This window comes from Furipterus horrens, unplaced genomic scaffold (assembly GCF_987537825.1).
Source record: "Furipterus horrens unplaced genomic scaffold, mFurHor1.1.pri manual_scaffold_10, whole genome shotgun sequence".
Taxonomy (NCBI): Eukaryota; Metazoa; Chordata; class Mammalia; order Chiroptera; family Furipteridae; genus Furipterus; species Furipterus horrens.
In genome coordinates, this window is record NW_028327180.1 from 34,849,993 (window position 1) to 34,876,257 (window position 26,265).

General features: G+C 36.2%; 1 protein-coding gene across 1 annotated transcript in view; it reads left to right on the forward strand.

The window, feature by feature from the left end:
• Nucleotides 1–26,265, forward strand: part of KIF13B (kinesin family member 13B) — a 172,005-nt gene that overhangs the window by 56,416 nt on the left and 89,324 nt on the right. The window contains exons 4-12 of the mRNA XM_090289006.1: nt 875–935; nt 3,538–3,630; nt 4,726–4,906; nt 7,666–7,753; nt 10,457–10,591; nt 12,802–12,914; nt 14,265–14,376; nt 20,794–21,006; nt 22,302–22,412. Coding sequence (XP_090145132.1) covers nt 875–935; nt 3,538–3,630; nt 4,726–4,906; nt 7,666–7,753; nt 10,457–10,591; nt 12,802–12,914; nt 14,265–14,376; nt 20,794–21,006; nt 22,302–22,412 — 1,107 coding nt within the window. The remainder of the gene's footprint in view (nt 1–874; nt 936–3,537; nt 3,631–4,725; nt 4,907–7,665; nt 7,754–10,456; nt 10,592–12,801; nt 12,915–14,264; nt 14,377–20,793; nt 21,007–22,301; nt 22,413–26,265) is intronic.

Below are 26,265 nucleotides of genomic sequence, written 5' to 3' on the forward strand. Positions count from 1 at the left end.
TTTAGATATCAGGCATTAAAACATTTTTTTGTCAGCTACAGTTGACATTCCATAGTTCAGGTGTACAGCGTAGAGGTTAGACATTTATAGAACTTCCAAAGTGATTCCCTCCTCCCCAATGAATCTTATACCCACCTGACACCATACATAACTATGATGTCAATATTATTAACTATGTTCCTATGTGAACTTTACATCCCTTGAATGTTTTGTAACTACCATTTAGTAGTTTTTAACCCCTTTTGGAAGTGTTTTGTCCCAGGGTCCCCTCTTGCTCATTCAGCTGCTCTCCTGGTGCGCCCACCCCCAGAGCTGCTCTGTGCAGCCATCTCCTATGGCAGGGTTTGCCCTGTGGCCTCACTGCGGCTCCCACTCCACCTCCCTCTCCATCAGGCTCACTGGAACTATTTTTCAAGGATTCTCAATTTATGGTCCAGGTATAAGTAAGCGATTTTGCTTTCAAAAACTTGCTCCCCTTTCCCCCTCCTTTTGGCCCTTCCCCTTTTGGCTCTTCCCCTCCCTCTCTCCATCATTATGAGTTAATTTCAGGTGGTTGCCTCTCACTTGTGCCCCCAACTGGGGACCTGACGTGCAACCTAGTCATGTGCCCTAACTGGGAATCAAACCAGCTACACTTGGCTCACAGGCCGACGCTCAATCCACTGAGCCACAGCAGCCAGAGTGTGAAATAAAGATTTTTATCATCTATATGGTGCTTATTGTGCATTGTAAGAATATACTATAAATAATAATCTTCATTGTGAGACAGGGAATTGCTTTTATTTCACTGTTATGAACAATGTTATGACATTGTTATAATATTAAAGTATGTTAAGGTTTTATTCTTAATACTATTATTTTCATTTTTTAATAGGTGTTTGCATATGATCATTGTTTCTGGTCTATGGATGAGTCCGTCAAAGAAAAGTATGCAGGTATGAGTACAGCATCCTATTAACTACTGATAATACAGAAAAGGTGTTTTGATATTTTTTCCATAATTTATCATAGTATTACTTTGTATAACTTTAAAAACTAAATAGAGAATTTCCTCTAATCTTTGCTATTAGTGTTTTTACATTGGTTGGGAAATGGGAGCTTTACAGTATACTGTTCTTGGTTTAAGATGATACAGTTAGATTAATAGGTTGAGGTTATCTTACTTGCTTGCATCCCCAGGCCTTGCATGGCACCAGTAGCACGCAGTAGTCACTTAGGTTCCCTTAGATGCTCTGTGATGTGGTTAGAGAGGCAGCTTGGTGTCACGAACGAAGAGCCACGGAGAAAATGGAACCTAGAGTTTAGCTCAGGCTCTCCTTCTGACTGCCTGTGATTGAGTCAGTCCCTTAAGCTTTCAGTGTTCTGTTTGCCCTCTTTAATGAAGGGGGATATGCCATGCTCTTTCTCAATTCCCTCTGGAATTCCACTATTCTCTTACCCTCTTCAGTGATGACTGTCTCAAGCCCCTTTTCACCACAAGTTCAGGACTACAGTGACAGCCTTTTATTTCCTTTATTCCTAACTGCTTACAACACCTGTTTCTAAGCAATCTCTTTTAAATATTAAGTGTCATATCGTATTAGCTTTTATCATAAGAAACAGTAGTACTACATCTGTTTCAGAAAGTTAAGGATAATTTGGTCTAGCTGGCCTGATGATGACTTTAAGGAATGCTTCAGTATCGAAAGTATGATGATGATGTACTAATCTGGTAAATTAACTAGGAAGTGAGGCATAATGGAATGCTATTTATAGCCTTTAAAATATAACAAACATAACAGCATCCGGGTCTCTCCTACTTAAAGTGTGTCCAGATCCCAATTCTAGTTCGTGGGGGCAGACTTGTTTCCCCTCTACCACCAGCAAGCAATGCTGCAGACAAAAGGTGGATGTTGTATAATTCAGTTCAATTCTTACACTGTCTACCTGGAGAGAGCATCAGATCCCACAGGTTAATACTGCCCCCACCTTCATGCCCCACTTCAGACACCAGTCGCAAGTCCAGGTTGTTACCTGTGCTTCTGACCAACCAGCTATAAATTGGAGATTCCAGTGATCTGCTCCTTGGACTAGAAACAACCAGTCACAAGTTCAGGTTGTTAGCTGTACTTCAGACCAATTGGCTGTAGAGCAGAAGTTCCCACTGCCTCCTCCTTGGGTTTGATTAATTTGCTAGAGTGGCTCACAGAACTTAGAGAAGCAGTTTACTACTAGGTTACCAGTTTATTATAAAAAGGTATAACTCAGGAATAGGCAAGTGGAGAAGCATAGGTCAAGGAACAAGGAAAGGGCATGTAGCTTCCATGCTCTCTCCAGGTGCGTCTCTCCCCAAATCTCTCCCTGTTCACCAGCCTGGGAGCTTTCCAAATCCTATCCTTTTCGTTTTTATGAAGGTTTCATTACATACAAGATATGAGTGATTAAATCATTGGCGGTTGGTGATTGATTCTATCTCCAGCCCCCCTCTGCTCCTTAGAGGGGAAGGGGACTGAAAGTCCCAACCCTCTAATCACATGATTGGTTCTCTCACCAACCAGCCCCCATCCATGGGTGCAGCCTAAAAGTCACCTCATTAACGTAACAGAAGACATATTTATAACTTCTAACACTTGGAAAGTTCCAAAAATTTGAATGACCAAATATATATTTCTTATAAATCACAATATTACAATATTATCACAATACTCAAGATTCAAGGTTGAATGGCATATTTAATTTAGCCTGTAGAGGAGTATTTGACCCTATTACTTAGGTCCATGATAGAAAGCTGGAAGAATTTTTCAATATCTTCCACGCTTTCCTATCTGTTGTTTATTTTAGACTCTGTAATTTAAAATTGCCACTGAGAAAAGAAAATAAATAAAAGGAATCCCTGGAGAATTGCTGCTGGCCACCAAAGACAGACCACTGGTTCCAGACGTTTGGCAACAGAAGTAAAACAAGTTACCCATGAATTTAACCATAACTATTATTTGTTTATAAAGAGATTTGATATTTTGTTCCAGAGTAGTAGTTTTTGCCTAGTAGGCCATTTCTGCCTTATAAGCTTGTTTAAAAAAAAAAAAGTAAATGTTTCCAAATGAAAAAAAAAGTCATTGAGGAAAAGGAGAGGGGATTTATATATGTGATTGTTTGGAACTCTAGTAACCTACTGAATAAAGTATTAGCTGAGTGGTATATAGTGAATTTCAGGCCCACCTAGGTTCCAAGTTTAAATTTTGGATACTTGTAATCACAGTTTACAAAGTTAGCAGTTCATTAGCTTTTTGCATTTCAGAAGATTTTGGTCGATGTTTATTAATTCAAGTTCATATTATCAGGAACTTTTTACCAATTTTTTTCTTATGTTTTAACTAGAAATATCCTGAAAAACATTATCCTTTGGAAGCATTCAGCAAATTAAAAAATCTTTTTTGGAGATCAGCTGAAAAAAAGTGCATTTTTAAGGGTTTTGTTTGTTTTTTGTTTTTAAATGGTTCATATGTGGTTTTGGCTTAAAACATCCTTTCTTTTTCTCTCTCTTTCTCTCTCTTTTAGGTCAAGATGATGTTTTTAAGTGCCTTGGGGAGAATATTCTTCAAAATGCTTTCGATGGCTATAATGCATGTATCTTTGCCTACGGACAGACTGGTAATATTAAATAATACATTTTTTTTAAGCTTTAAGGATCATAACAGAGAATATACCAAAAAGGGTACATATTGTTAGCATCTTATCAGTTATGATTGATAAAGAGCGTTTTGACTTCTGTGCCTCTATGGCCAACAGGAAAGAAAACCTACTCAAAGCAAAGGAGTCACTGTATTAAGGGCATATTGTATAGCTTGTCCAACAGAAAACTATTCTTCATGGGCAGACAAATGTTTATGATATTTTTAAGAGGCAGCATGTATAACGGTTGTAAGGGCAGCGGCTCAAATCCAGGTTATCCCAGTTCCAGCCCTGTTCCTGCCATTGACCAGCTGTGGAACTTGCACCTCAGTTTCCTTGTCTGTAAAATGCTGATAACCTTCCGTATAGGGTTGTCACAATGAGTTAACATGTGAAAACTTTTTAGAAAGGGCCTGGTACATAGGAAGTGGTGTATTAGTTTTAAGTGTTATGATACTGATAAAGTGACAAGTGACCAAAGCAGCAACTTGTATTTAAAAGTATGTTTATGAACACTGCTATAAAAAAGGAAAAAGAATTATACTAAGTTAGGACTATCAGTGCTTGAATTTTTTTCTCTTTTCTGGTGTTTTCTAAATTGTCTTTAATGAATATGTAGTCTTGATACAATGGAGAAAATAACTTGATAGTAGAAACAAATTTCTACACCATTGCCAAAGGATAGTAGGTTACTTTGCTCTGGGGCCTATGAGGATAACATATTTTTTGTAGTATGGTTAGTGGTTGAGAGCGGGCACAATAATATTATTGACCATACGGGTCTTCCCAGTTGATTTTAGAAAACTATTTTTCAGTTGTTTCAGGTAATTTTTTAAACTCTGAAGATGCTTAAAAGAAGGTTTTTATTTTCTTCTTAAGGATGTTTATTTTTGACTTTTACATGTGCAGTAGGAAAGCGTCTGTACTTAATTAGTCTCGTTATTATATTTGGGTATATTTCTTATTTTAGTTTGGGTATTTTCCTAAGTGCTAGTAATTATTATGAGCACTGGAAAGAGGTCTATGTATTTCAACTCCTCAGAGAGATAGTAATAATTATGATTTTTCTTTTAGGATCTGGAAAATCTTACACCATGATGGGTACAGCTGACCAACCTGGATTAATCCCAAGGCTTTGTAGTGGACTCTTTGAACGAACTCAGAAAGAGGAAAATGAAGAGCAGAGTTTTAAAGTAGAAGTGTCCTATATGGAAATTTATAATGAAAAAGTCAGAGACCTTCTTGATCCCAAAGGGTAAATAACTTTGAGCCTTTAATTTTATAGTATTACATAGCATTATGGATCAAAACAGACTTCATAAATTGGCTTACGTGAAATTTTTTATATTCTACTCTAATGGAGAGTAATTTATCTAGTTATCGTCTCTGTGATTGAGTGGCTTCCTACAGCCAATTCTGGGCTTTTCAAGTTTGGGCCAAGATGGGGCAGAGAAGCGTGGTTGAACAGCATGTATTTGGGTCACACTGCCTTTCTCATATGTATCCAAAGCCACAAACAAAAAAATACGTAATGAAAGTTAAGTTACGTAGCACCAGGGTAACTGGTATCCTTTAATCAGGTAGGTTGTTATCATTTTTTTAACCAAGAAATTTCAGGGGAATTCAGTTGTTTGGGAGCAGGCTGTGAAGTGAGAGGGAAGCATAGAGATATGAAACATGGACTTCAGGATAGTTAATTTTACAGATTCTGGATTTTAACGTGGCCCGTGTTATGGCATAGACTTTGAAATAAAAGTGGCTCAGAAGTATTAAGAAGCCTTAAAAAATGCTGTTGTCACTCTAGTCATATCTGAACCTAATGAGGAAGATGAAGTATCTGAGGAAATCTCTTCATTGCAGAGAGTGTTCTCTGAGTTCAGATTTTAAGGAAGTGCAACAACGGAGAGAAAGAAACAGATAATAGCCACAGCTTGTAGCTTAGTGATGTAAAGACAGTGTACGAGAGGTCAAAGAGTCAAATTAGCTAGGCTTACAGAAAATGCGGAGCATGATGAGGGGACGTTTACTTATGTTTGGATGAAGAAGATGATCAAGGAAAGATGGTCTTAGAAGCCGTGAATCATAGTGAAGCATTGCTCAGTCAAAATGAACCTTTGCCCAGAGAAGGAAAGATTGAATAGAAGGTGCATGATCAGTTTTGTGCTGAGTAGGAGTTTGTTCACAGTGAAGCTAGGTGAGAGCCATTCAAGCACAGAGGTCAGCTCCTGCCAAAGCACGTTTGGAGAAATCCTTTGTTTGGAGAGTGGCCCAGTTGTCCAGGTGACTGGAGGGCTGTGTGCATGGAAGTCAAAACAGCGCAAAAGGAGACCAGAGAGAGGAAGATTATGACCTAAGCACCCACAGCTTACGGAATATTGTCCCTTGCGCATTTTCTGGCTGTACCCTGAATACTTTTTCTTGCACCTTCATCTTTATGAAAACCATTGTTTTCCTAGAGATCCAGCCCACACCTACTCAGAAATTCTTAGCTGGCTTCATTCTTGTGTTTTGTATTCCACAATACTTGTGTGGCATAGCTTAAACTTTATCTACAGTTTTTTCATAACCCTTAATGATTTCTTACACATTTCTCTTGTGTATAGTTTAGTAATTAATAGCTTGGGCTTGGGCTTTACCTAGCTCTGGATCTGGGTCCATTAATTGTTACCTATTGAGCAAGGTCCTTAGGCTTTCTAGGCCTCATTTGCACAGAGGGTATGATAATACGACATAGTATCCCAGAGGGCTGGTGTGAAGACAGGCTGGGATGATACTCGTGGTCTTAGAACCTTTGTGTGCGTAGTAAGTGCTCGGTGTTAGCTGTAGTTGTCCCCCCTGTGGAAGTTCTTGAGGTTTTTGTGGTGTTTCTGAACAGTGGACGTAAATAGACTAAATACTATAAAAATGATATCTTTTCAGTGAAAGATGAGATAACTTTGTTTTGTTATTCAAGTTCAAATTTTATTAATTCAGCACATGCTATGTGTAATAATGTAATTATGTTTTGCTCAGGAGATAATACGGCATACATTATCTTTAAGATAAAGGGAAAGGAAAAGATTAGACTATATTCTGAAATCAGAATTAAGTTAAATAATTATTCTTTGTCTACTTTATGCAGTTTTATCATAATAAGCAAAGCTTTCAGTGGTTGATCCTAGGGTGCTAAAAGAGTCCAAATCACTAGAAAATATTGTTACATAAAATAATAAATGCTTGTAATCTCACCATGAGCAAATATTTTTACATTATAATCATTTAATTTTTTAAAGAGTTCTTTGAGATATAATTCATTTCATACAATCAATCATCAGCAAATATTTCTAATATTTTTGGTTGATATCATTAACTATGCTATATGTTCTAGGTTTTTGGCAGATGTCCTTCACTGGGTTTATCAGTTCTTTGTTTGCTAAGAGGCTTATTTTAAAAAAATCATGGTTGAGTATTTCATTTTATTGAAAACTTCCTACATTTATTGAAATGACCATGTGTGGTTTTTTTCCTCATTAGTCTATCAACATAATAAAGGCTAGGAATCTTTTTCTGGTCTTAAAAAAGCCTGGCAGTCCTGAGATAAACCCAATTTTATGTTTTTAAATCATCATCACATTCATTATTTGTTGTCTTTTGTTTGTCTTTATTCACGATCGAAGTTGGTCTGTATTTTTCCTTTCTTGTGCAGTTAACATTTGTTGAGTTTCTGCTCTCTGCACCACATTCTGTGATATGACAATTAGATTGTTTGTATTTATTTGACCCTGCATTCTTTGTGGTAGTAAATAGACATCCCACAGTGTACCCTTTTGAGGGATGTGATATTTTACCACATTGTGAAGTTTTTGTTACTAGTCAGTATTTCAAATTTTGGTTTAAATTCTTCTGGGATCAAATCAGTTGGTTTTATTTATTTGGGAGCTTTGTTGAATTCAGTATATATTTTATGGAGCACAGTTGAGTCCTTAAAAAAATAGGTTATTGTTTAAAAACTGTTTCTTTGTTTTGAATGAACAGAAGCCGCCAAACATTGAAAGTCAGAGAGCACAGTGTGTTGGGACCCTATGTCGATGGGCTTTCTAAGCTGGCCGTCACAAGCTATAAGGTAACAACATCCTTTATGTGGACTAACTAAACTCAGTGTAGCAGTTTTCGTTTAGTTTGTGATTCTTATTTTTGAAATGAAAAAATTAGATCAATATCACTTAATAAATTACTTTTTACAACAATTTTTACTTGAAAAGCTATATTTGGTTGTTGGGACAGTTAAAATGTGAAAGAATGTACATTTGCAAGACACACCTATTCATTTGTTGTGAGACACACATTTTTTTCATGTTTTACGAACTCTAAAGTTGTGATGTAACTTACAATGATAAATGTCAGCTTTTTGTCTTCCCTAGTAGTACATAAAATAATGAAGTTGCTTATAATTTGGTGGATTTAATGACATAAAATGTATTGAGTTAAGTAGATGGAATTCAAAGCCTGTTTCCAATCTGATAGAATCACTTACTGGCCTTTAGTCAGTTTTCTTCATTTTTAGGCTGCACGGTTCTGCTTTGTGTGAATCCATCAGGCTTTGTGCATGGGGGTTGGGGGTGGGGTGACACGCGGTGATGTAATGGACATTGAATTAAGAGTCAGTGAATGTTGATCTAATGACACTTTAATTCTTTTGTACAATTCCTCTATGACTGGATCATTTACTCTACCTCACCTACCCTCTTTGTCCTAGTTTTTAAAATGGAAATTCCTTTTATTGTCTTGACTATCTTATGAGATAGGTTCATTTGTTTCTTTGTTCATTGATCAGTTCTATCATTTGATCAGTGATACTTCATTTAGTTAATATTGAATAGCTATCATGTGCTAGTCATTGTGCTAAGTGCTGAGGATATAAAAAAATGAATTGAGACGGTCCATTACCTGAAGCTTCTCACAGATGTTATAAAGGTATTATAAAACAACATGGTTTTAAGTGCTGTGATAGATGCATATTCAGGATTCAACATAGTTTCAAGGAGGGGTACCTAACTTAATTGGATATGTAGGTGCCTGGGGAGGGTAATGTCTGGGAAGGCTTCCTGGAGGAGATCAAGTGAGATAATGCATGTGAAAAGTCTTTGAAAACACTAGAATATTTATATGAATGTTAACTTTTGTTAGTATATTACTAATGACCATTTGAGAGCATATTTATGCAACATTGGAGAGAGATCAAGGTTGTTTAGGGAGCTCAGAGGAAATTGAAAAGTGTAAAAAGACCATTTGTTTAAAAAATTAAAAGGCTTAATACAGAGTTCATGCGTGAGACAACAGATTAGAGACCAGTGAATAAATGTAGGCTACACAGGATAAGGCTTTTACATTAAGCCTCAGGATTGTCAGATTGAATGGGTCTAAAATGGATTTAGAATGGATCTAGAAAATTGTGATTTTTTTTTCCATTCTGGTACCTATCTATATCTCTTTTTGCAGTTAAATGTTTTTAAGTTGAGATATTTTATTTATAATATTGGCTTTTTTATTAGACATTCTTCTTCTTAATTATACAGCAAAATAGAACCTTAGGATTTTCAAAGGTTTTTATATGTGGATTTCTGTTAGGATTAAGTTTGGCTACATATAACAAAAAATGTAACAGGATTTAAGTTCCTTATAATATGAATTATTATGTTTTGTTCATTCTGCGTCCTCAGTACCTTAACACGTATGCAACACATAGTAGGTGCTTTCAATATGTATTTGAGTGAACAAATGAATTAATGCTGAAAGGGCTGGTATGTTGGCCCAAAGATGCTATTAGGAACCTAGATTTCAGCCAGCTCTATGGTAATGCCCTTATTCTCATAGTTCAAGATGGCTCTTAGAACTAAGATGCGATAGCATGCCTACTTCCTTTAAGGAGAATTTCCAGTGACCTGTATTATACTTTACCTCTTGTTCGCTAAAACTTAGTTGTATGGTCAGTCGTATGGGTGCAAGGGCATCTGTCAAATGACCCTTAGCTCTGCTACAATATGCTCAGCGGAAGATTGGGTTCATTTACTGGAAAGAGGAGGAGACTGGATAAAAGAAGGCAACCAGTGGACTCTTTCACGTGTATCATCTTTATTCCTCAGTTAAGTCTTTGGAAGACAGATGATGTTGTAGCTCTGTATCGTTACTTATGAAACTAAAATTCAGATTGGTTAAGTAACTGTTTTAGAACATATAACATTTTAAAAAAATGAAGATGACATGATCTTTCTATATCACATAATTCTGTCTCTGTTTTAGCAGTAATGGCATAGGAAAGTGCAGAAAATTAGTCTCTTGAAGTTTTTATTTTTAAAAGCAAGTTTGGTAAGAAACTGCAAGGTCGTGGTATGGTAATGCTCTGCCTGTTTGAAAAGGTTACAGATTATTTTTGCTTGTTGTCTATTTGTGTAATCTAATTTAATAGTTAACTTCTATTACTCCTGTAATTAAAGAAACTAAATGTTTTTCAGATTCTAGATTAGATGAGAATTGACATGGCATGTTTGTCAATTTTGTGAGACTCAACACAGTGCCTACACTTTTCTAATTCTCAGTCAACGCTGCCACTTTATCTGTGCACATAGAAAATAGTGTATTTTATTTGTTTCATGTCATTGTTGGCTCTTGTACTCTGTGGGGTTTCATGTTCATTGAAAAACAAAATGTAAATGTGAAATGTTTCTGACTAAATAGTGCAACTTGTAATGTATTTTTTGTAGTAGAGCAGTTTTAACATATATTAGACGGATAATGAAATGTGTGTCTGTGACTTGTTTTCACTTAGGATATTGAGTCTTTGATGTCTGAGGGTAACAAATCTCGTACAGTTGCTGCAACCAACATGAATGAGGAGAGCAGCCGATCCCATGCGGTTTTCAAAATCACCCTCACACATACTTTGTACGATGTGAAGTCTGGGGTAGGTGTTCAGGTGTATGACTTTAAAAAAATTTTTTTAAGTTGATCATTGTTTGTCTTACTCCCCTCAGGTATTAGATGACTTAAAATCCTAACCAAACATGTATATCAGTTAGGACACAGGACAAGACACAAAAGCCGTGCTAGGTAAACAGAAAGAGATTTAAAGGAGGGATTTGGATAATTGCAAGGTTGTTGGAACACCTGAGGAGGAGTGGGTTCTAGACTGAATCTCCAGGAATAATTCCCAGAACAGCACAGACGTAGTGACCAGGATGCTACCTCTGAGGCCGCCACAGCACTGCGAGTTAGGAGTTTTAGGCACGCCCCACAGCTGTGATCCAGGACAACATACTTCCACAGTCAAGGGTCAGACTTCAATCCTGCTTGCCAGCAGAAAAACCCCAAAAGGGGCAGAGGATGGCCTCTGCTGTATTTCTGTTTTCCAAATCATAATAAAGGGTATCTAATTGACAGAACCTAAGTCATATCCTAAACCCTGGCCTGCAGGGGAGTCTGAGAAATGTAGGTTTGAGCTCCACACCCTCTCCAACTAAAGGAAGGCAGAGCAGAAGTTATACAAGCAGATGGTCCAAAGTCTTTCCACGGCATTTTTTTTAAAGCTTTGATGGTTAATGGTATAGGCTAATGTTAATACTCTTGCTGATTCAGTGGAGATACTTTTGAAATATCAAAAGAAATAAATTGCACTGGGGAAATTGTACTGTCAGATTGCTAGATTTATGGAATAAATATGGAGTATTTGGTCTTCAAACTTGTAAGAATAAACAGAACAAGAGATGTATATTCTTTTTCTACACACTGAAAACTTCTCTGTTGACTTAATATTTGTTTCCCTCTTTTAATATGAACTTTTGCATATTGTGTTATGATGTGTAACCCCCAGCAAATCAATTTCAAATAGCAGAAGCCAAAATAATCACCCAGGCAAAGCATTTTATTTTCACAGGATTTTTATTTGCTGAAAGCATATTTTTCTTTTACCATTACAGCAATATTAGTATAACAACAAAAGGTTCTTTGTTTCCTATTTCCTTTTCAACATAAAACAGAAAACATACTGAAGACCTTTTTCTTTTAAACCAAACGTACTTTTGATTTGGGAAGCTGAATATCCTTTTGTGGCAACATGTTTATTTCTGGAAATAAATACGAATGTATATTTTAAAGGAAAGTTTTAAAAAATGATCCAGCCTATAGAATTTGGCATTGACTTACCACATTTTTTCTATTGCTGCTGACTATAAAATGTTACATGTGTGATTTAATATAGAACATTTAAAATTTTTTATTTTTAATTACAGTTTACATTCAATATCATTTTGTATTAGTTTCAGGTGTATGTTATAGTGGTTAGACAATCATATACTTTACAGAGTGTTCGCCCTGGTATTTCCAGGAGCAACCTGGCACTGTACTTAGTTATGACAATATTAGTGACTATATTCCCTATGCTATAGTTTATATCCTCATGGCTGTTTTGTAACTGCCAGTCTGTCCTTTTCAATTTCTCCATCTTTTTCATCTCTCTGACAACCACCAGTTTGTTCTCTGTATCTGTGAGTCTGTTTCTATTTTGTTTGTTTATTTTTAGAAAACATTTTTGATAAAGGAGACTATCTGTAAATGTGTTATACATTTATATACTATCTTAACTAGAGAACTATTTAAATTTAACACCTGGAATTATGAGATAAGAAAATTATCATATATGAATAACAGGAAACATTTTAGACAGTGTTGAGTTTTTGAGGGATCCTTCTACTGTATAAAAGTCAGATATTTTTTATACCAGTAAGAATTGTAAATATTTTTTCCTTAGAATTATTGGTAAACATTTGTGAAATTTTAAGCATAGTTTCAAATTATATCAAAATCCTTAACTTATAAATAGTGTTTTTGTATACTTCCCTATGAAAATTTTGTTGGGTTCCCTTCAAAATGCCTCATTTAGGGAGGCACTGTTTTTCTGAGATAACTGTAACTCAGTCTTGTTTAGTAGAGCTTTGTATAATTTTGTGTTTACTAGATTGTACAGTTTTCTCACACTGGTTTATAGCAGCACAAACTAATTTTGAAATAACAGTAAGTAACTCTTTAGCAAATGATTTCAATAATAAACTCATTCTGTAGAGATGGTATCACCTTTTGTACTACCTGTGTATTAGTATTTATCAACTTACTTTCTAGACATCTGGAGAGAAAGTGGGCAAGCTGAGCTTGGTTGACCTGGCTGGCAGTGAGCGGGCAACAAAAACCGGAGCTGCCGGTGACAGGCTGAAGGAGGGGAGCAACATTAACAAGTACGTTTTTCAGGAACTTACTTTTTATTCCTTTGTTGATTTAATAGCCAAATAGGAGAACTTACATGTTTATTAAGAGAATAAGAATCTGGGCTGATTAAGGCTATAATGAATAATAGTTCTGAATTTTTGCAGATGTATATATTTTTATAGGCTCGACTATGTTATCTTTTGGTCAGATGTTTGATGGGGCTGGGAGTACAGTCTCAGTCCAGTCAGAAGTTTCTCAAGAATGGCCTTATTGAAATTTGGGGCCTGGCAATTCTTTGTCCCTAGTTCCCATGTCTTCTAGTATGTTTAGTGGCACTCCTTGCCTTTATCCACTAGGTGGTGGTAGCATCTGCCACCTCTCTCCCCTCACCCTAGTTGTGACAACCCAGATTCTCTCCAGACATTGCCAGCTCTGCTGGTCTAAGCTCTAGAAAATAACAAAGGTACCTAGTCTATCTGTCTTGACCTTCACATCAGTGTCTGAACAAACAACAGCATGTGTGCCCTGGCTGGTGTGGCTCCGTGGATTGTACACCAGCCTGCGAACCAAAGGATCTCTGGTCCGATTCCCACTAAGGGCACATACCTAGGTTGCTGGCCAGATCCCCAGTTGGGGGTGTGTGAGAGGCAACCGCACATTGATGTTTCTCTCCCTCTCTTTCTCCCTCCCTTCCCCTCTCTAAAAATAAATAAAAGCTTAAAACAAAAACAAAACCAACAGCATGTGTATTAGCCACATCTGGCTTTCCTTTTTATGACTGCTGTGGTGCTTATTTATTCCAAGAGGTTAGGGCTCTGAGAAGTAATGTTTTGTTCACCAATTCTTTCATGTGGTTATGTTTTATACCTCAGGTTAAATTGTTAGCTCCTGTGGGCAGGATTCTTTTCTATCTTGGTGGCTCCCAGAAGGACACATAGTGAGTTAAGGAGTCATCAGTAACCAACTGACCAACTGGAGGTCAAAGAATACCATCATGCAGATTCTAGGTTATTATTGAATGGCTCTATATATGCAAATATATATACACAATTTTTGCCTATAATTACTTGTATTATGTTTGTGGCCTTCTTTCTTAAATATATGTAGTGTTTGTGTCATTATCTTGACCCAAAGGTTTATGGCTTACATTTTATTTATAAAAATGAAAAAACTGTGCTAAGCAATTTTATTGCTTGCAGTAGCATAAGAGGGATATCAGCTTTCAGAATGTATGTATTTTTAAACAGAGCACCTAAATGCTGACGACAGTGCTGTTTTCATGCAGGTTCAAAGACATCTTGATATTCCATCTTTGTGCTGAAACGTGACACTTGATATACTCAGCTTTTATGATTATTATCATTTGTTGCACTGTGCAGGTCTCTTACAACCCTTGGTCTGGTTATCTCAGCCCTGGCAGATCAGAGTGCTGGCAAAAACAAGAATAAATTTGTTCCCTATCGTGACTCAGTTCTCACTTGGCTGCTCAAAGTAAGTTATTTTTTTCCTTCCTGGTCTACTCTTGGTGGTTGGTAACAGGAAGAACAAAGAGTAGAATATTACTCCTTTTCAGTTATCATTTCCTCTGTCAGTGTTCAAATTTATAATCATTAGGCTCTTAGGTGATAATTGTAATTTTAATTGATTAAGCACAGGTTTCTTCCTGATTCAGCAGAACCTAGAAGCAGTGGGAGTTTTGGGCACCCTGGCCCATCCAACTGCCTCTGAGATTTTGGGGAATAATCTGATTCTGGTGCTAATCTGATAGGCAAGTGAGTCTTAAAAAAGGAGTTTCCACTGTCTTACAGACTCAACTGGACTGCTGTCTTTCTTACAGACTCCTTTTGTTTGCCATTTTTAAGCTTGTATTTCTATTTAACTTCAAAACTACTCATAATCATTTAAACTTTTTAAAGGTGTTGTTTAAGAGTAGAGCATAGGTGTCTTGGCTGGTGTGGCTCAGTGGATTGAGTGCTGGCCTGCAAACCAAAAGGTCGCCGGTTTGACTCCCAGTCAGGGCACATGCCTGGGTTGCAGGCCAGGTCCCTAGTTGGGGACACGCAAGAGGCAACCACGCATTGATGTTTCTCTCCCTCTCTTTCTCCCTCCCCTTCTCTCTAAAGATAAATAAAATAAAAAAAGAAACATAAGCTTTAAAAAAAAAAACAAATAGAGAGTAGGTCACATATTCATTGGCTTATTCGATGTCAATGAGAGAAATGGAAATAAGAAAGAAAAATAAACTGTATGAAGTGCTGAGGAAAACATAAAGGAGTATAAAACACTCCTTGCCCTCTAGTTGCTTAGTCTAGTAAGGGAGATACAATATTTACGTGAAATGTTATAGCACGAGTCAGTGATTCTATGGGAGAGATAGTAATGATGTGTAATAGGAGTTTGGGGAAAAGAGAGACTATTTCCAGGTTTCCTTTAGTCTTGATGAACTGGATATTGGCCTGGGAGTTAGGGGATATAAAATCTAGTGACAGTTTAACTGCTTATAGGGTGGGCATCCTCGAACAAAATGTTTTCCTACTACTCTTTTTTCCTATTTTTTGTTACATGGAGAAATAATTTCATGAATCCTATTTAGTCTCATGATAGCTTATTTTCTCATTGATCAAGACTTATGTATTGAACACCTGTTACTCACTCTGCCAGGGTTTGAGAATATAAAGGTAAGTTAAACATAGGCCCCCAAGTAGCTTAGTAGAGGATACAATTTTGACTTAGTCCATGACATGTTTAGAGAACTGTGTTTGTAAAGGGAATAGGATTTTCTTCTAGTTTCTACACTCTCTTAAAGGGTTTCTAGTATTCAAGCGTACTTTCTAAAACTCTGCACACCTCTGAACATGCTTTATTAAGTGTAATTTGCCAAAGTAGAAAATCAGGTACAGTACTTTGGCCAAAATGCAGTAAAATTGAAATTTAAAACAAAAGAATAAACAAACGATTTTTTTTAAAGAACTTAAAATTTTATTTTTCAATTACAGTTTACAGTCATTATTTTGTATTAGTTTCAGGTGTTCAGCATAATGGTTAGACAGTCAAATACTTTACAAAGTGTCCCCCCTGATATTTCCAGTACCACCTGACACCATACATATTTATCACAATATTACTGACTATATTCCCTGTCCTGTGATTTGCATTCCCATGACTATTTTGTAAATACCAATTTGTACTTCTTAATACCTTCATCTCTTTCACCCACTTCTGAATAACCCTTGAATTAAAGGGATATTACAAAACAGTTCACTACCAAGGAAATAATTGTACTGATCTTTATCAGTTAATAATTAACATTGCAATTTCATTTGTTTAATGTCCAGAAGAAATCTCAATAAGATACTTATTTCTTCCTCAGACTTTCCACAGAAACATTTCCTGATTACTCATGATTATTCCCTGGATGTGTCTGATTTTAAAGACAGAATATTTATTGTCTTGTTTGTGTTGCTACTTAAGTCCGTTTAAATAAACAATAGGAGATATCTTTTGTTAGTTGATAATAGTTAAAATGGCCTAGGTAATTATTCAGTGGCCACTTCATAGACTGAATGCCAGGAGAGCTTGTTTTAGGAGAAACGGGTATTATGCTAAATGCTTCATGTATGTTAATTATCTCAGTCATTTTTGGTAGGGAAATGGTGGTGTTCCTATTTTACAGATGAGGCAGTGGAGAAAGAAATAAGATTGGAATCCAGGGCTTCGCTACCCACCTCCTGCCTAGGCAAAAGGACCAAAGATTTCTTCTGATTAGAAAGAGAAGCACTTGACTATTACAAAGCATCGGTAGAAACTATTGGGAATACTTGAACTTGAATAAAACAAAACACTTTCTTAAAACACTCACTTTGTCTTGTGTTTAGTAGAATTAGGTCAAAATTGTTACTTCTCTATGTTAATTCTTAGGCTAAAGAAAGGAATACTTTTCTTGACTTTTGTCTTTTTTTTGGTCTTAAAAACTATGTGACCTTTATTTTGCTTGACTTTTGCAGCATTTTTGCAAAATGTATTTTGGGGTTTAAACAGCTTTCCCAAAAGTCTGTAGGACTCTGTTGTTACACAAATCATTTTCCTTTGAAGTGGCTTTTATGTCCCTATTAGTTTTTCCTTCTTTAATTCTTAATTATTCTAATTCTCCCTGATCCTTATTTGACCTTGTATGATCCTGGTATTCTCCAGTGTAGCTTTTCATTAAACTCATAAACTTGCTCATTGTTTATAAGATTTGCAATTTTTTGTAAAGGTTTTTTTTTTTTTTTCATTGTGTTTTCATTGTAATTATACTGTGCTCTTGATGTTCATAACATCTGAGAGTTGGGAAAACTTTGATAGGCCTGGTCCAGCATAGATGTGAGTGCTCTTCTCTCAAGGACGGTAGACTGCTTACTCATTTGGTTATGTGGTCAGTGGAGAACCATTTTGTATTAAGACAATTTTGGCCTCTCTGTGTAACCTTCTAACTATGGATCTCTTAACATCAAGTAGCTTCTGGTAACAAATGCTTCAATAATGATTATCTTTCAAATTCATCCACTCTTTCCCATTCTTATTGCCACTTAGATAATGAAGATGACTTTCATCTCTTGCTTGGATGATCGAAACCTCTCCCTTTAGTTCATTTTGTTTTTTACAGTTAGGTTACAATTTCTTTCTGAATTAATATTCTTCTTAAACTTAACTCTTTAATAACTCTCCAGAAGCCCTTACAATAAAGTCCAAATTTTAATGACTTGTGATTTACTAGGTCCTTCATATTCTGACCACTCCTTACTTCTCATTGTTCATCTTCTGCTCTTGATGTTATCAGTTCCAGGTAAGTGACTTCTAGGACTTTGCTCTTACTCTGGAACATCCTTCCTCTTCTTTCCGGTCTCCTCCTCCTACATTGCTCTCCCACCCCTTTACCCGGGTGATGCTTATTCGTCTTAAGGTCTCAAATGCCACTTTCTCTGAGAATCTTCCCTAACCTTTCAAGATTGGGTTTTCTGTGCTTTGTCTGTTTTCCTAGACCATCTTGTATTTATCCCTACTTTAGTTCTTACCATATAGTGTTTGGCTCACCAGCATCACCCTCTATGGTAAACTCCATGAAGAGTTGAATGAATGAATATTTCAGCTCAACTCTGAACTAGCACTATGACCTTTGGTAAGTCTGTCAGTCTTCCTGGGTCCAAGTTCTCTTCCCTAAAATGAAATAATTTGATTAAATTACTTCAAAGAGTTCTTTCAGCTTTAAATAATTCTGACTTCCAAAATTAAAAATCTTTCCTAGGTCCATTTAATTTGCAGTTGCTACATTCGAAACAAAGCTCAGCTGATTTGCCTAATTAAACAATTAAAGAGTAAACAAGAAGCTTTATACTTTCTCCTTGAATGAGTGCCAGGTCTTTTGTTGCTGTTTCCTTTTTGCTAATGGCTTGAGGCCATTTTTGAATATAAGCCTATTGTTGTTGCGCTCACACGAGGGCTTTTAAAATATCAAGGATTTGTTGTTTGCCAGGTTTCCTTTTCTCAGCACAAATTGAAGCGCACAATGTGCATGCTTTTCTCCTTTGCTGCTTTTTGTCACACACCCCCTTTTACCCAGTAGCATTTGCTGTTCATGTGGGCTAACAGAATGCTATGCTTCTCGAAGGGCAGCTCTCCACCACGGTGGTGCTGGTGAACTGAATTGCCATCTGAGATGTCATTCCTGTGATCTTTATATATGGCATTGGAATTTCATTAATGTGCATGGGATTCTTTTTGACATTTTTCTGGAAGTTACCAAAGCTGGGCACCAACAATGTGAGGTCAGCGTCTAGAAATGAAGAGTGAAGCACACACTCGTACAGGCATCACAGAAATCACTTTTGCTTCTTAAAGCCCAGATTACTTATATTCCCTTCCTTTTCAGGCATTGAAATGTGTTTCCTTCAAAGGTAAAATGATCTTAGCTATGTTGTCTGTGGAAAACCAAATTTTCAGTAATGGATGAGAAAGTGGACATATTGTCTGTGATCATATTGAACTGTTAGGAATACCTAAGGAATTATTTTGTTTCTGGCACTAGGACAAAATAATTTGGGAAGGTGTCAGGTCACCTTACTTACTCCTCGGCTGAATTCTGCCTATTGCCAAGCATTGTTTTGTTACTGTGTTACAGTGGGTAGCTGTTGGGGAATGGAAATCATATTGGACTTGAAGGCAGAAACAATTGGACTAGAATATTGTTCAATTTACTAATTCTGGATCTTTAGGCAGAGTATTTAACCTTCTTTGTCAGAACAAACCTCTATTTTTTCATTGGTAAAATGGGGATGCTAATAACCCAATTCACCAAAGGCCAAGGACTGAGTAAAGTCTATGCAAAAAGATTGTGTAAATCACAGATTGCTCAAACAAATTTTAGATATATTGATATTGGAAAAACTTTGTATCTTCAAAAGTAAAAATTTTATATTGGTTAATGCTGCCCAAAGGTAAGAGTAGCTTCTTGACCTGTTTGAGGATGCTCTCTAATCTTGAGACTATATTCAGCGAGATTATGTTACTGAAAGAGGGTATTGGATCTTTTCTTTAGAGTAATTCTTCTCATCCTGGGATATGGTATATTACTGTGTGAGTAGTTATCTATTGCTATATAACACAGTGGCCCTAAACCGTAACAGGAGGAAACAGCAGTCATTTATTATCTCACAGTTGCCACAAGTCAGGATTTGAGTGCGGCCTATGTGGTTCTGGCTGGTGTCACTCACAGGGCTGTCATCTGGGGCTGCAGTTATCACAGGGCTTTACTGGGGTTGGCTTTGCTCACCTGAGTAGTTGTTGGCAGGCTTCAGAAGCTCTGTGTCCAAACTCAGTCCTCTGGTGCCTTTAACGGACCACCTCACCTCATGGCGGTGGTGAGGGAAAACAGCCACATTCTTTTTATAATCAGAAGTGACATATCGCTGTATTATGTTTATTATTATTATTATAAACAAGCCCTGTCCACACCAAGGGAAGGGGATGATACAGAGGTATTACCACCAGGAGGTGGAAGTCAGTGGGGCCATCTTAGAGGTGGCCTGCCACGGCCATTATGGAGTTAAGTGGAGTGGGGATAGATTGATTTCCCAAGTCTAGTTTGTAATTCAAAGTTGTTTTTGGTTATTTTTAATATTGTCATATGATAGTAGCATTTTGAATTTGTTGGAGCCTGTGTGAAAGCCCATTGCACTATACTTTCCAGTTTCAGTGTGATGAAGATGAGTCACTTTTGTTCAGCACCCTTGGCTGGACTGTAAAAGGGGTCATATAGAACATGAAGCCTATTTTAGAAAATACCTTCAATATAGCTTTTGTTTTACAAGACTGTAAGTGTACCTTTTTATGGTACAATTATGTTTTTGAAATATTGACAAGGTGCTTGATAGCTTGTAACAACAACATATTCTGGGCTATTATTTAGGCTTCTCAGAGATTCCAGCTACATGGTGTTAGAGAGTAGATTGTAGGTAATCATTCTTCGATCAGATAAGTAATATCATGATTGTCCAGTTCCTCTAAGGAAGATTTTGTAGACATTGAAGAAATTATTCTTTTTATTCTGAGTAGTATGCTGACTTATGGTATCATGTTTTCTGTTAAAAGAGAACAAATTGTCTTAAAATTAAATTTTACTAAACTAAAATAAATGTTGACTTTATTTTATTTCTCTGTCCTTTTTCAAAACCAAAATTCCCTTTTGCAGAAAAGTAGCTTAGCAGAGAAGAAAAAGCATGAGACAAGGAGTCAATGTACTTGTGATTTAGTCCTGACCTTGTCCTTAAATGTGTTTGACTTTGGGATGTTATCTCACCATTTCTGACTTCAACCTTCTCATAGAATGTTTTCTTCCAAGTTTAAAATGCTGCTTAATTTCTCCTTCTCTAGGACAGCCTTGGGGGTAACAGTAAGACAGCCATGGTAGCTACCGTTAGTCCGGCGGCTGATAACTATGATGAAACCCTTTCAACTCTGCGGTATGCAGATCGCGCCAAGAACATCGTGAACCATGCTGTGGTGAATGAGGATCCAAATGCACGAATTATCCGGGATCTAAGGGAAGAAGTAGAAAAACTCCGAGAGCAGCTAACCAAAGCAGAGGTATAAGGCATAGCTGGGCACTGCTTTATGGGTCTAAGACAATCTAGTAAAGCTAGAGCTTGAATTATTCTTCCCCTTTAGCCACAGTGATGAGTAATTTACTTAAAATTTTTGAATTTCCTGTAGGAAGGGAAATTTGAGATGAGTAGTAAATAAAGGAAGACAGACAGATTGTCATTGAAATTTAAAGAGTTTTTACAGGTGTTAAAGGATTGAATGGGAGGAAAGAATAAAAGGAATTGAGACAATATTTCATTCTACAGTATAGACAGCAGACAAGAGAAGAGGTCTACTAGAATAAGGGAGAGTAAAAGAGACACTTGAAAAAATGTGTGTAATTTATTTTTAGTGTAGAAAATGGTAGAGAGTGGGCACAGGCTAATTGGAAGAGGAATCAAATAGCTCTTTGTTGTATTATTTGTTCACTGGTTGAAGTTAAAATGGAAATATTAAAGAGGTGTTTTACACCTTAATAACTTAGTATTTCCATGTTGTGGGTTAATTTTGTTTGTAGAAAATATATTTTATACCAGCAATGCCCATCTATTTAATAGTACTCTATTTCCACTATTCTTGAACATTTTATTGTGATATTTATGTTCCATTACTTAATTTGAAATCTACACAGTTCTCACCTACAACCAATGCTCAGTCTCTTGTCAAAAGAGGAATAAAATATCAGTATCATGATTCCTACTCTCATTAGCCTTTCTGTTCCTACAATTTCCCAGCACTGTGGGACTCCTTCCTGGGGCTGGGACTAAAGCCCTCTTCTTTGTCATACCCCATTTTCTGGTAGTCAGTTGGTCAAATACATGGTCAAAACAATTATCCTGATCATATTTTTGCCTGTTGAATTTGATCCTGTTTTTATAGTAATAATTTTTAAATTCATCAAGATTCTTTGAAATTTTGTGTCTGTGTTCTTAATATTAATAACACCATTTAGTTTGCAGCTCATACAAATTTAGCCTGTATGTACTTGAATACCTGAAGTCACCAGTAAAGACTAGAGTGAATCATGTAGGACTGATTGGGATTTTAAAAATAAGCCCTGGGTAACTTGAACTGTCAAAAGGAAAACATTGTCTACCTTTCAAACCCATCTTGGATAACTGGATTTGTCTGTGGGACCCGCAGAGTTGGGTTGCTGTGGGTCAGTGACAGTTCTGTTTTAGGAATCTCAGAGACCACAGTGAGAGGAGATAGATTGTTACTTTTGTTCTTCTGGATTTATCTAATCCTTTTTCAGTGCATTGTAGAGACAGTTCATGAAATAAACATTTTGCTTATAGGCATTGAAATCTCCAGAGCTAAAAGACCGGCTGGAAGAGTCAGAGAAGCTAATCCAGGAAATGACTGTGACCTGGGAGGAGAAATTAAGGACAACCGAGGAGATTGCCCAGGTTCGTGTTTCCTGGTGTAAAAAGAGAAACCTCATGGCGGTTTGTGAAGGGCAGCTCAGATGGCGTTTCTGGTTCCTTTTGATTTTTTACTTTGAAGATGGCAAATCTAACACCATTAATAAGAATCTAGAGCCACGAGTTTATACTTTACAAAGTTTATGTGAAGGATAAAAAAAAGACATAATTACAATTAATTGTTCATTATGTAATAAATTTTTAGGGTCATAAAATAAAGTTTTTAATGAAATAACTACTTTGTAGCCCCTGGTTCTGAACATCCAATTCTATTAAGTGCTTTGTAGACCTAAGGAAACTTACCCAGACCACAAAATTATTAGTAGTAGATATTAGGCTATGAGATTTATGCTTCCATATGACAACTCAGTAAAAGTAATTTGAAATTCCTAAATTTGAGGTAACTGTCTCTTGTTCTTTAGAACACTTAGTATAGGTAGAGTTGTGAAATGTTGGAATGGGAACATTAACATTTGGAGAAAATCCTAAAATGTCCAGCTTAGTCATAAAAGACTTCTACTGTGTCTTTCCTATTAGCTGGTTCATCCAGCCTCTGTTTTAGAATTATGTGTGATAATGTGGAGCTCAGTACCCCTTCAAGCAGTCTTCTTATGATTGGACAACTCTAATAGTAGCTATTTAATGAAAGCCTTTTATTCTTTTATTTCTGCTCATTGGCCTTAGTTTGTTCTTCCAAAACTAAGAGAATAAGTGTCCCAATTATATGTAGCAACTAATAATAATAATAGCCAATATTTATTGGCTACACATATGTGTTAGCGCCTATGCTAAGCACTTTTAAGAGCAGTGTTTTATTTAATGAAGTCACCTTTGCCTCTTTCCCTCCTTTCTAAAGTTAAAAATCTATAGTGTTTTCTGCTCTTCCCTGTATTAGCAAATATACAGAACTTGCTACTTCTTTTGCCACCCAGTAGAATGCATCTTTAAATGTGCTGTCCAGAACAAAACTAGACATCACAAGTTGTAGGACATTATTCCTGTTATGTAGCATAAAGTGGGTGTTATATTTACAGTAGAGCAGACTAGGATTTAAGTCAATTTTAAAACATTTTTTATTATAGTCAATTTCAAAATTGATAAAAGGAGAGTATAATAAATTCACATGTACCCATCACCCGGTTTCATTAAAGATCAATATATGACTAATCTTATTTTATCTAATCTTATTTTATCTATATCACCCCATTGGCTTATTTTAAAGGCTATCCCTCAAATTACAGAGAAGAGAATATACCAGTGTATAAACTTTATTTCTTATTACATATTTTACTTTTTGTTGTTCATAAATTGTTGTAATAATTGTTTAATTGGGAACTAATTTGTGTGAGCTTCTTAGAGCAGTCCAAAAGTAAAACTTGACTTTGAAGTGCTCTTGTATTTGGATTGCTTTGCTTTGCAAAGCAAGGTAAGTCTAAGTGAAATTGCTGTGTTAGTGAATCTTATCTTTGGTATCTTTCCTTACCTAAATGTTCTCGCCCTCTCTCAGATGTCCCTTTTGGGAATGATGCCTGATTTCATCCAACACCTTATTTTTTCAAGCCCCGAGGCCTCAGTGCTGCTGAACTTTCTTCTCTCTCACTAGATCTGTTGATTATTAAACTCTTTCCAAAATTGACTTGCGTTCCCCAAAGTGTATCTCTGGCAGTATAGCCAGAAATTGTTAGTGAAGTCTTCAGGGATAAAAATGGTCCCTGGTCAGATAACTTGGAGAACATTTGGGTAAACTAAGTTAAGTGGATTTCTTCTTTTGAGACTTTTCACATCTGTTCCAGGTCAAATATGCTCCCTAGAAGACCTCTGTGCTCTGTCCGCAGCATCTTCGTCTAATGGGTCTGCCCCCACAGACCGTCCCTGCCATTGGATTCCTATACCCTTTTGACCCTTAAGGCATGCAGTTTTTTACTGTTGTTCAATTTGTGTGTGTGTACAGTTTTGTTACCTAATGAGTGTGTAAGACTCTCAAGAAAAAAGGCCATATCTTTTTGTTTTTCAAGTGTATGCTCAATAACATTTTTGAATAAACAAACAGAACTCAAGTTGACTAATTTCTAAGCCCAGTGACATACCTATGATACCAGATGGCCTCTTATTTTCATTTTTTCTATTTTCATTAAGAAATGCACACATAAAATAAAAACCTGGACATGATCAGCGTCAGCAAATATGCCCTTGAGCAAAACCTGTTTGCCACTTTAAATCTTTTACTTATTTCCATTGTGAGAATTTATGGAGTCATAATAAGAGTATAAGTTAAAGAAACTATTGTGTTATAAAGATAGTATTTACTTATAGAAAAATATAGAAAGATTATTATAAGAAAATTTAAATTAACTGGGATCCAATTATCCAGAAGGAACTACAGTTCATATCTTTGTGCTTTCTTCTAGGTTTTTCCAGTGCATAAATTGATATACTAATTTATAGTCTACATTTTTTCTTAATATTAGTTTATGAATGGTTTATTTTAAAAGAGACATTTTTATAGAGAAATGTTTCTTCCCATTATTGGAATAATGACTTAATTAGCTACCAAAATTCCTGTGTGAAAAATGCTTCCCTCAGAAGGAACTACACAAGATATGTCAGAATTGCCTTGCTCATTTTAGGAACATGATTCTCTATCAAGGATAATCACTTCTAGCACTGAATGCTGAGAACTCTAATGTCTCATGCTAAGTCAAGCTTCTGGAAGAATTCAGTGGTGTTTTCTGTTAGAAGAGAGACTTGATTCAAGCACCCAGAACCCAAATATCCCTACTTTTGTAATAGTATGCTTCTAAGCAAAATATATTCACCAGGCTGCTGTGGCCATATAGGTGACGATGGTATCCCTAGAAACAGCAAAGTTTTAAAGCTGTAGTTCAATTATACTGCAAATGTATTGTGTGGCCCTAGTTAAATGACTTAGAATGTTTTATGTTTCTCCAGAATCAAAGGTCCTTGGTGACTGTGATTCATTACTATTTGCTCTTTATAATAGTTATACTCATATACCTTAATTATAGAGCATCAGTTGCAGGGTTCACACATGTCCCCCTGTTTGCATACATTCATATATTGTGTGGATTCAAGGATAGTAGGTACAGAAAAAGAAAGGCTTATATCCTTATGAAAATAGTACTTGAATGCATATGCAAGTTTTATTTTGAGGAGTTTATAAGACCAACATTTTGAATGCTCACTGTGTGTTATGCATTGTGCTAGGAAGACAGTGGATAGATAGGATTCATGCCTGCACAGAGAAGTGGGCAAGTTAACAGTTACCTGGTATGAGAACAAGTATGCTCCAGCTAGGAAATACAGGTGTACAAGCTCTTAAGCTACAGAGAGCATTCTTGACTCTTTCAGAGACCTGGAAGGTATTCCATGTAACTGTAGTACAGGTTTTGAAAGTAGGAGTGGCAAGACGTGAGTAAATTAAATAGGTTAGACTGAAGAGCCATGTGGACTTTGTTGAGGGAGTTCAGCTTTTATCCTGGCTGGGGAGTCACTGAGGTATCAGATGGGAGACTGTATCGAAAACTTGGCTTTTCAGAAACATCACAGTTGAGTAAAACAAATGTACATTTTCTGATATGTACAGAATTAAATGAGAAAGATGAATTGAAAATGTTAGATATTTTCAAGAATGAAAATTGAGAACTTAGTAATATACTTGTTTGTTATTTGAAATGGCTTTATTTTTCAAAATAAAAAAGTTTTAATCAACAAAATAAAATAACTATATAGTTCAGAAAGAGAACAAATATAATAATTTATAACACTATGTCCTAAGCTAACATTTGAATTATAAAGTTATTCAATAATTACTCTAACA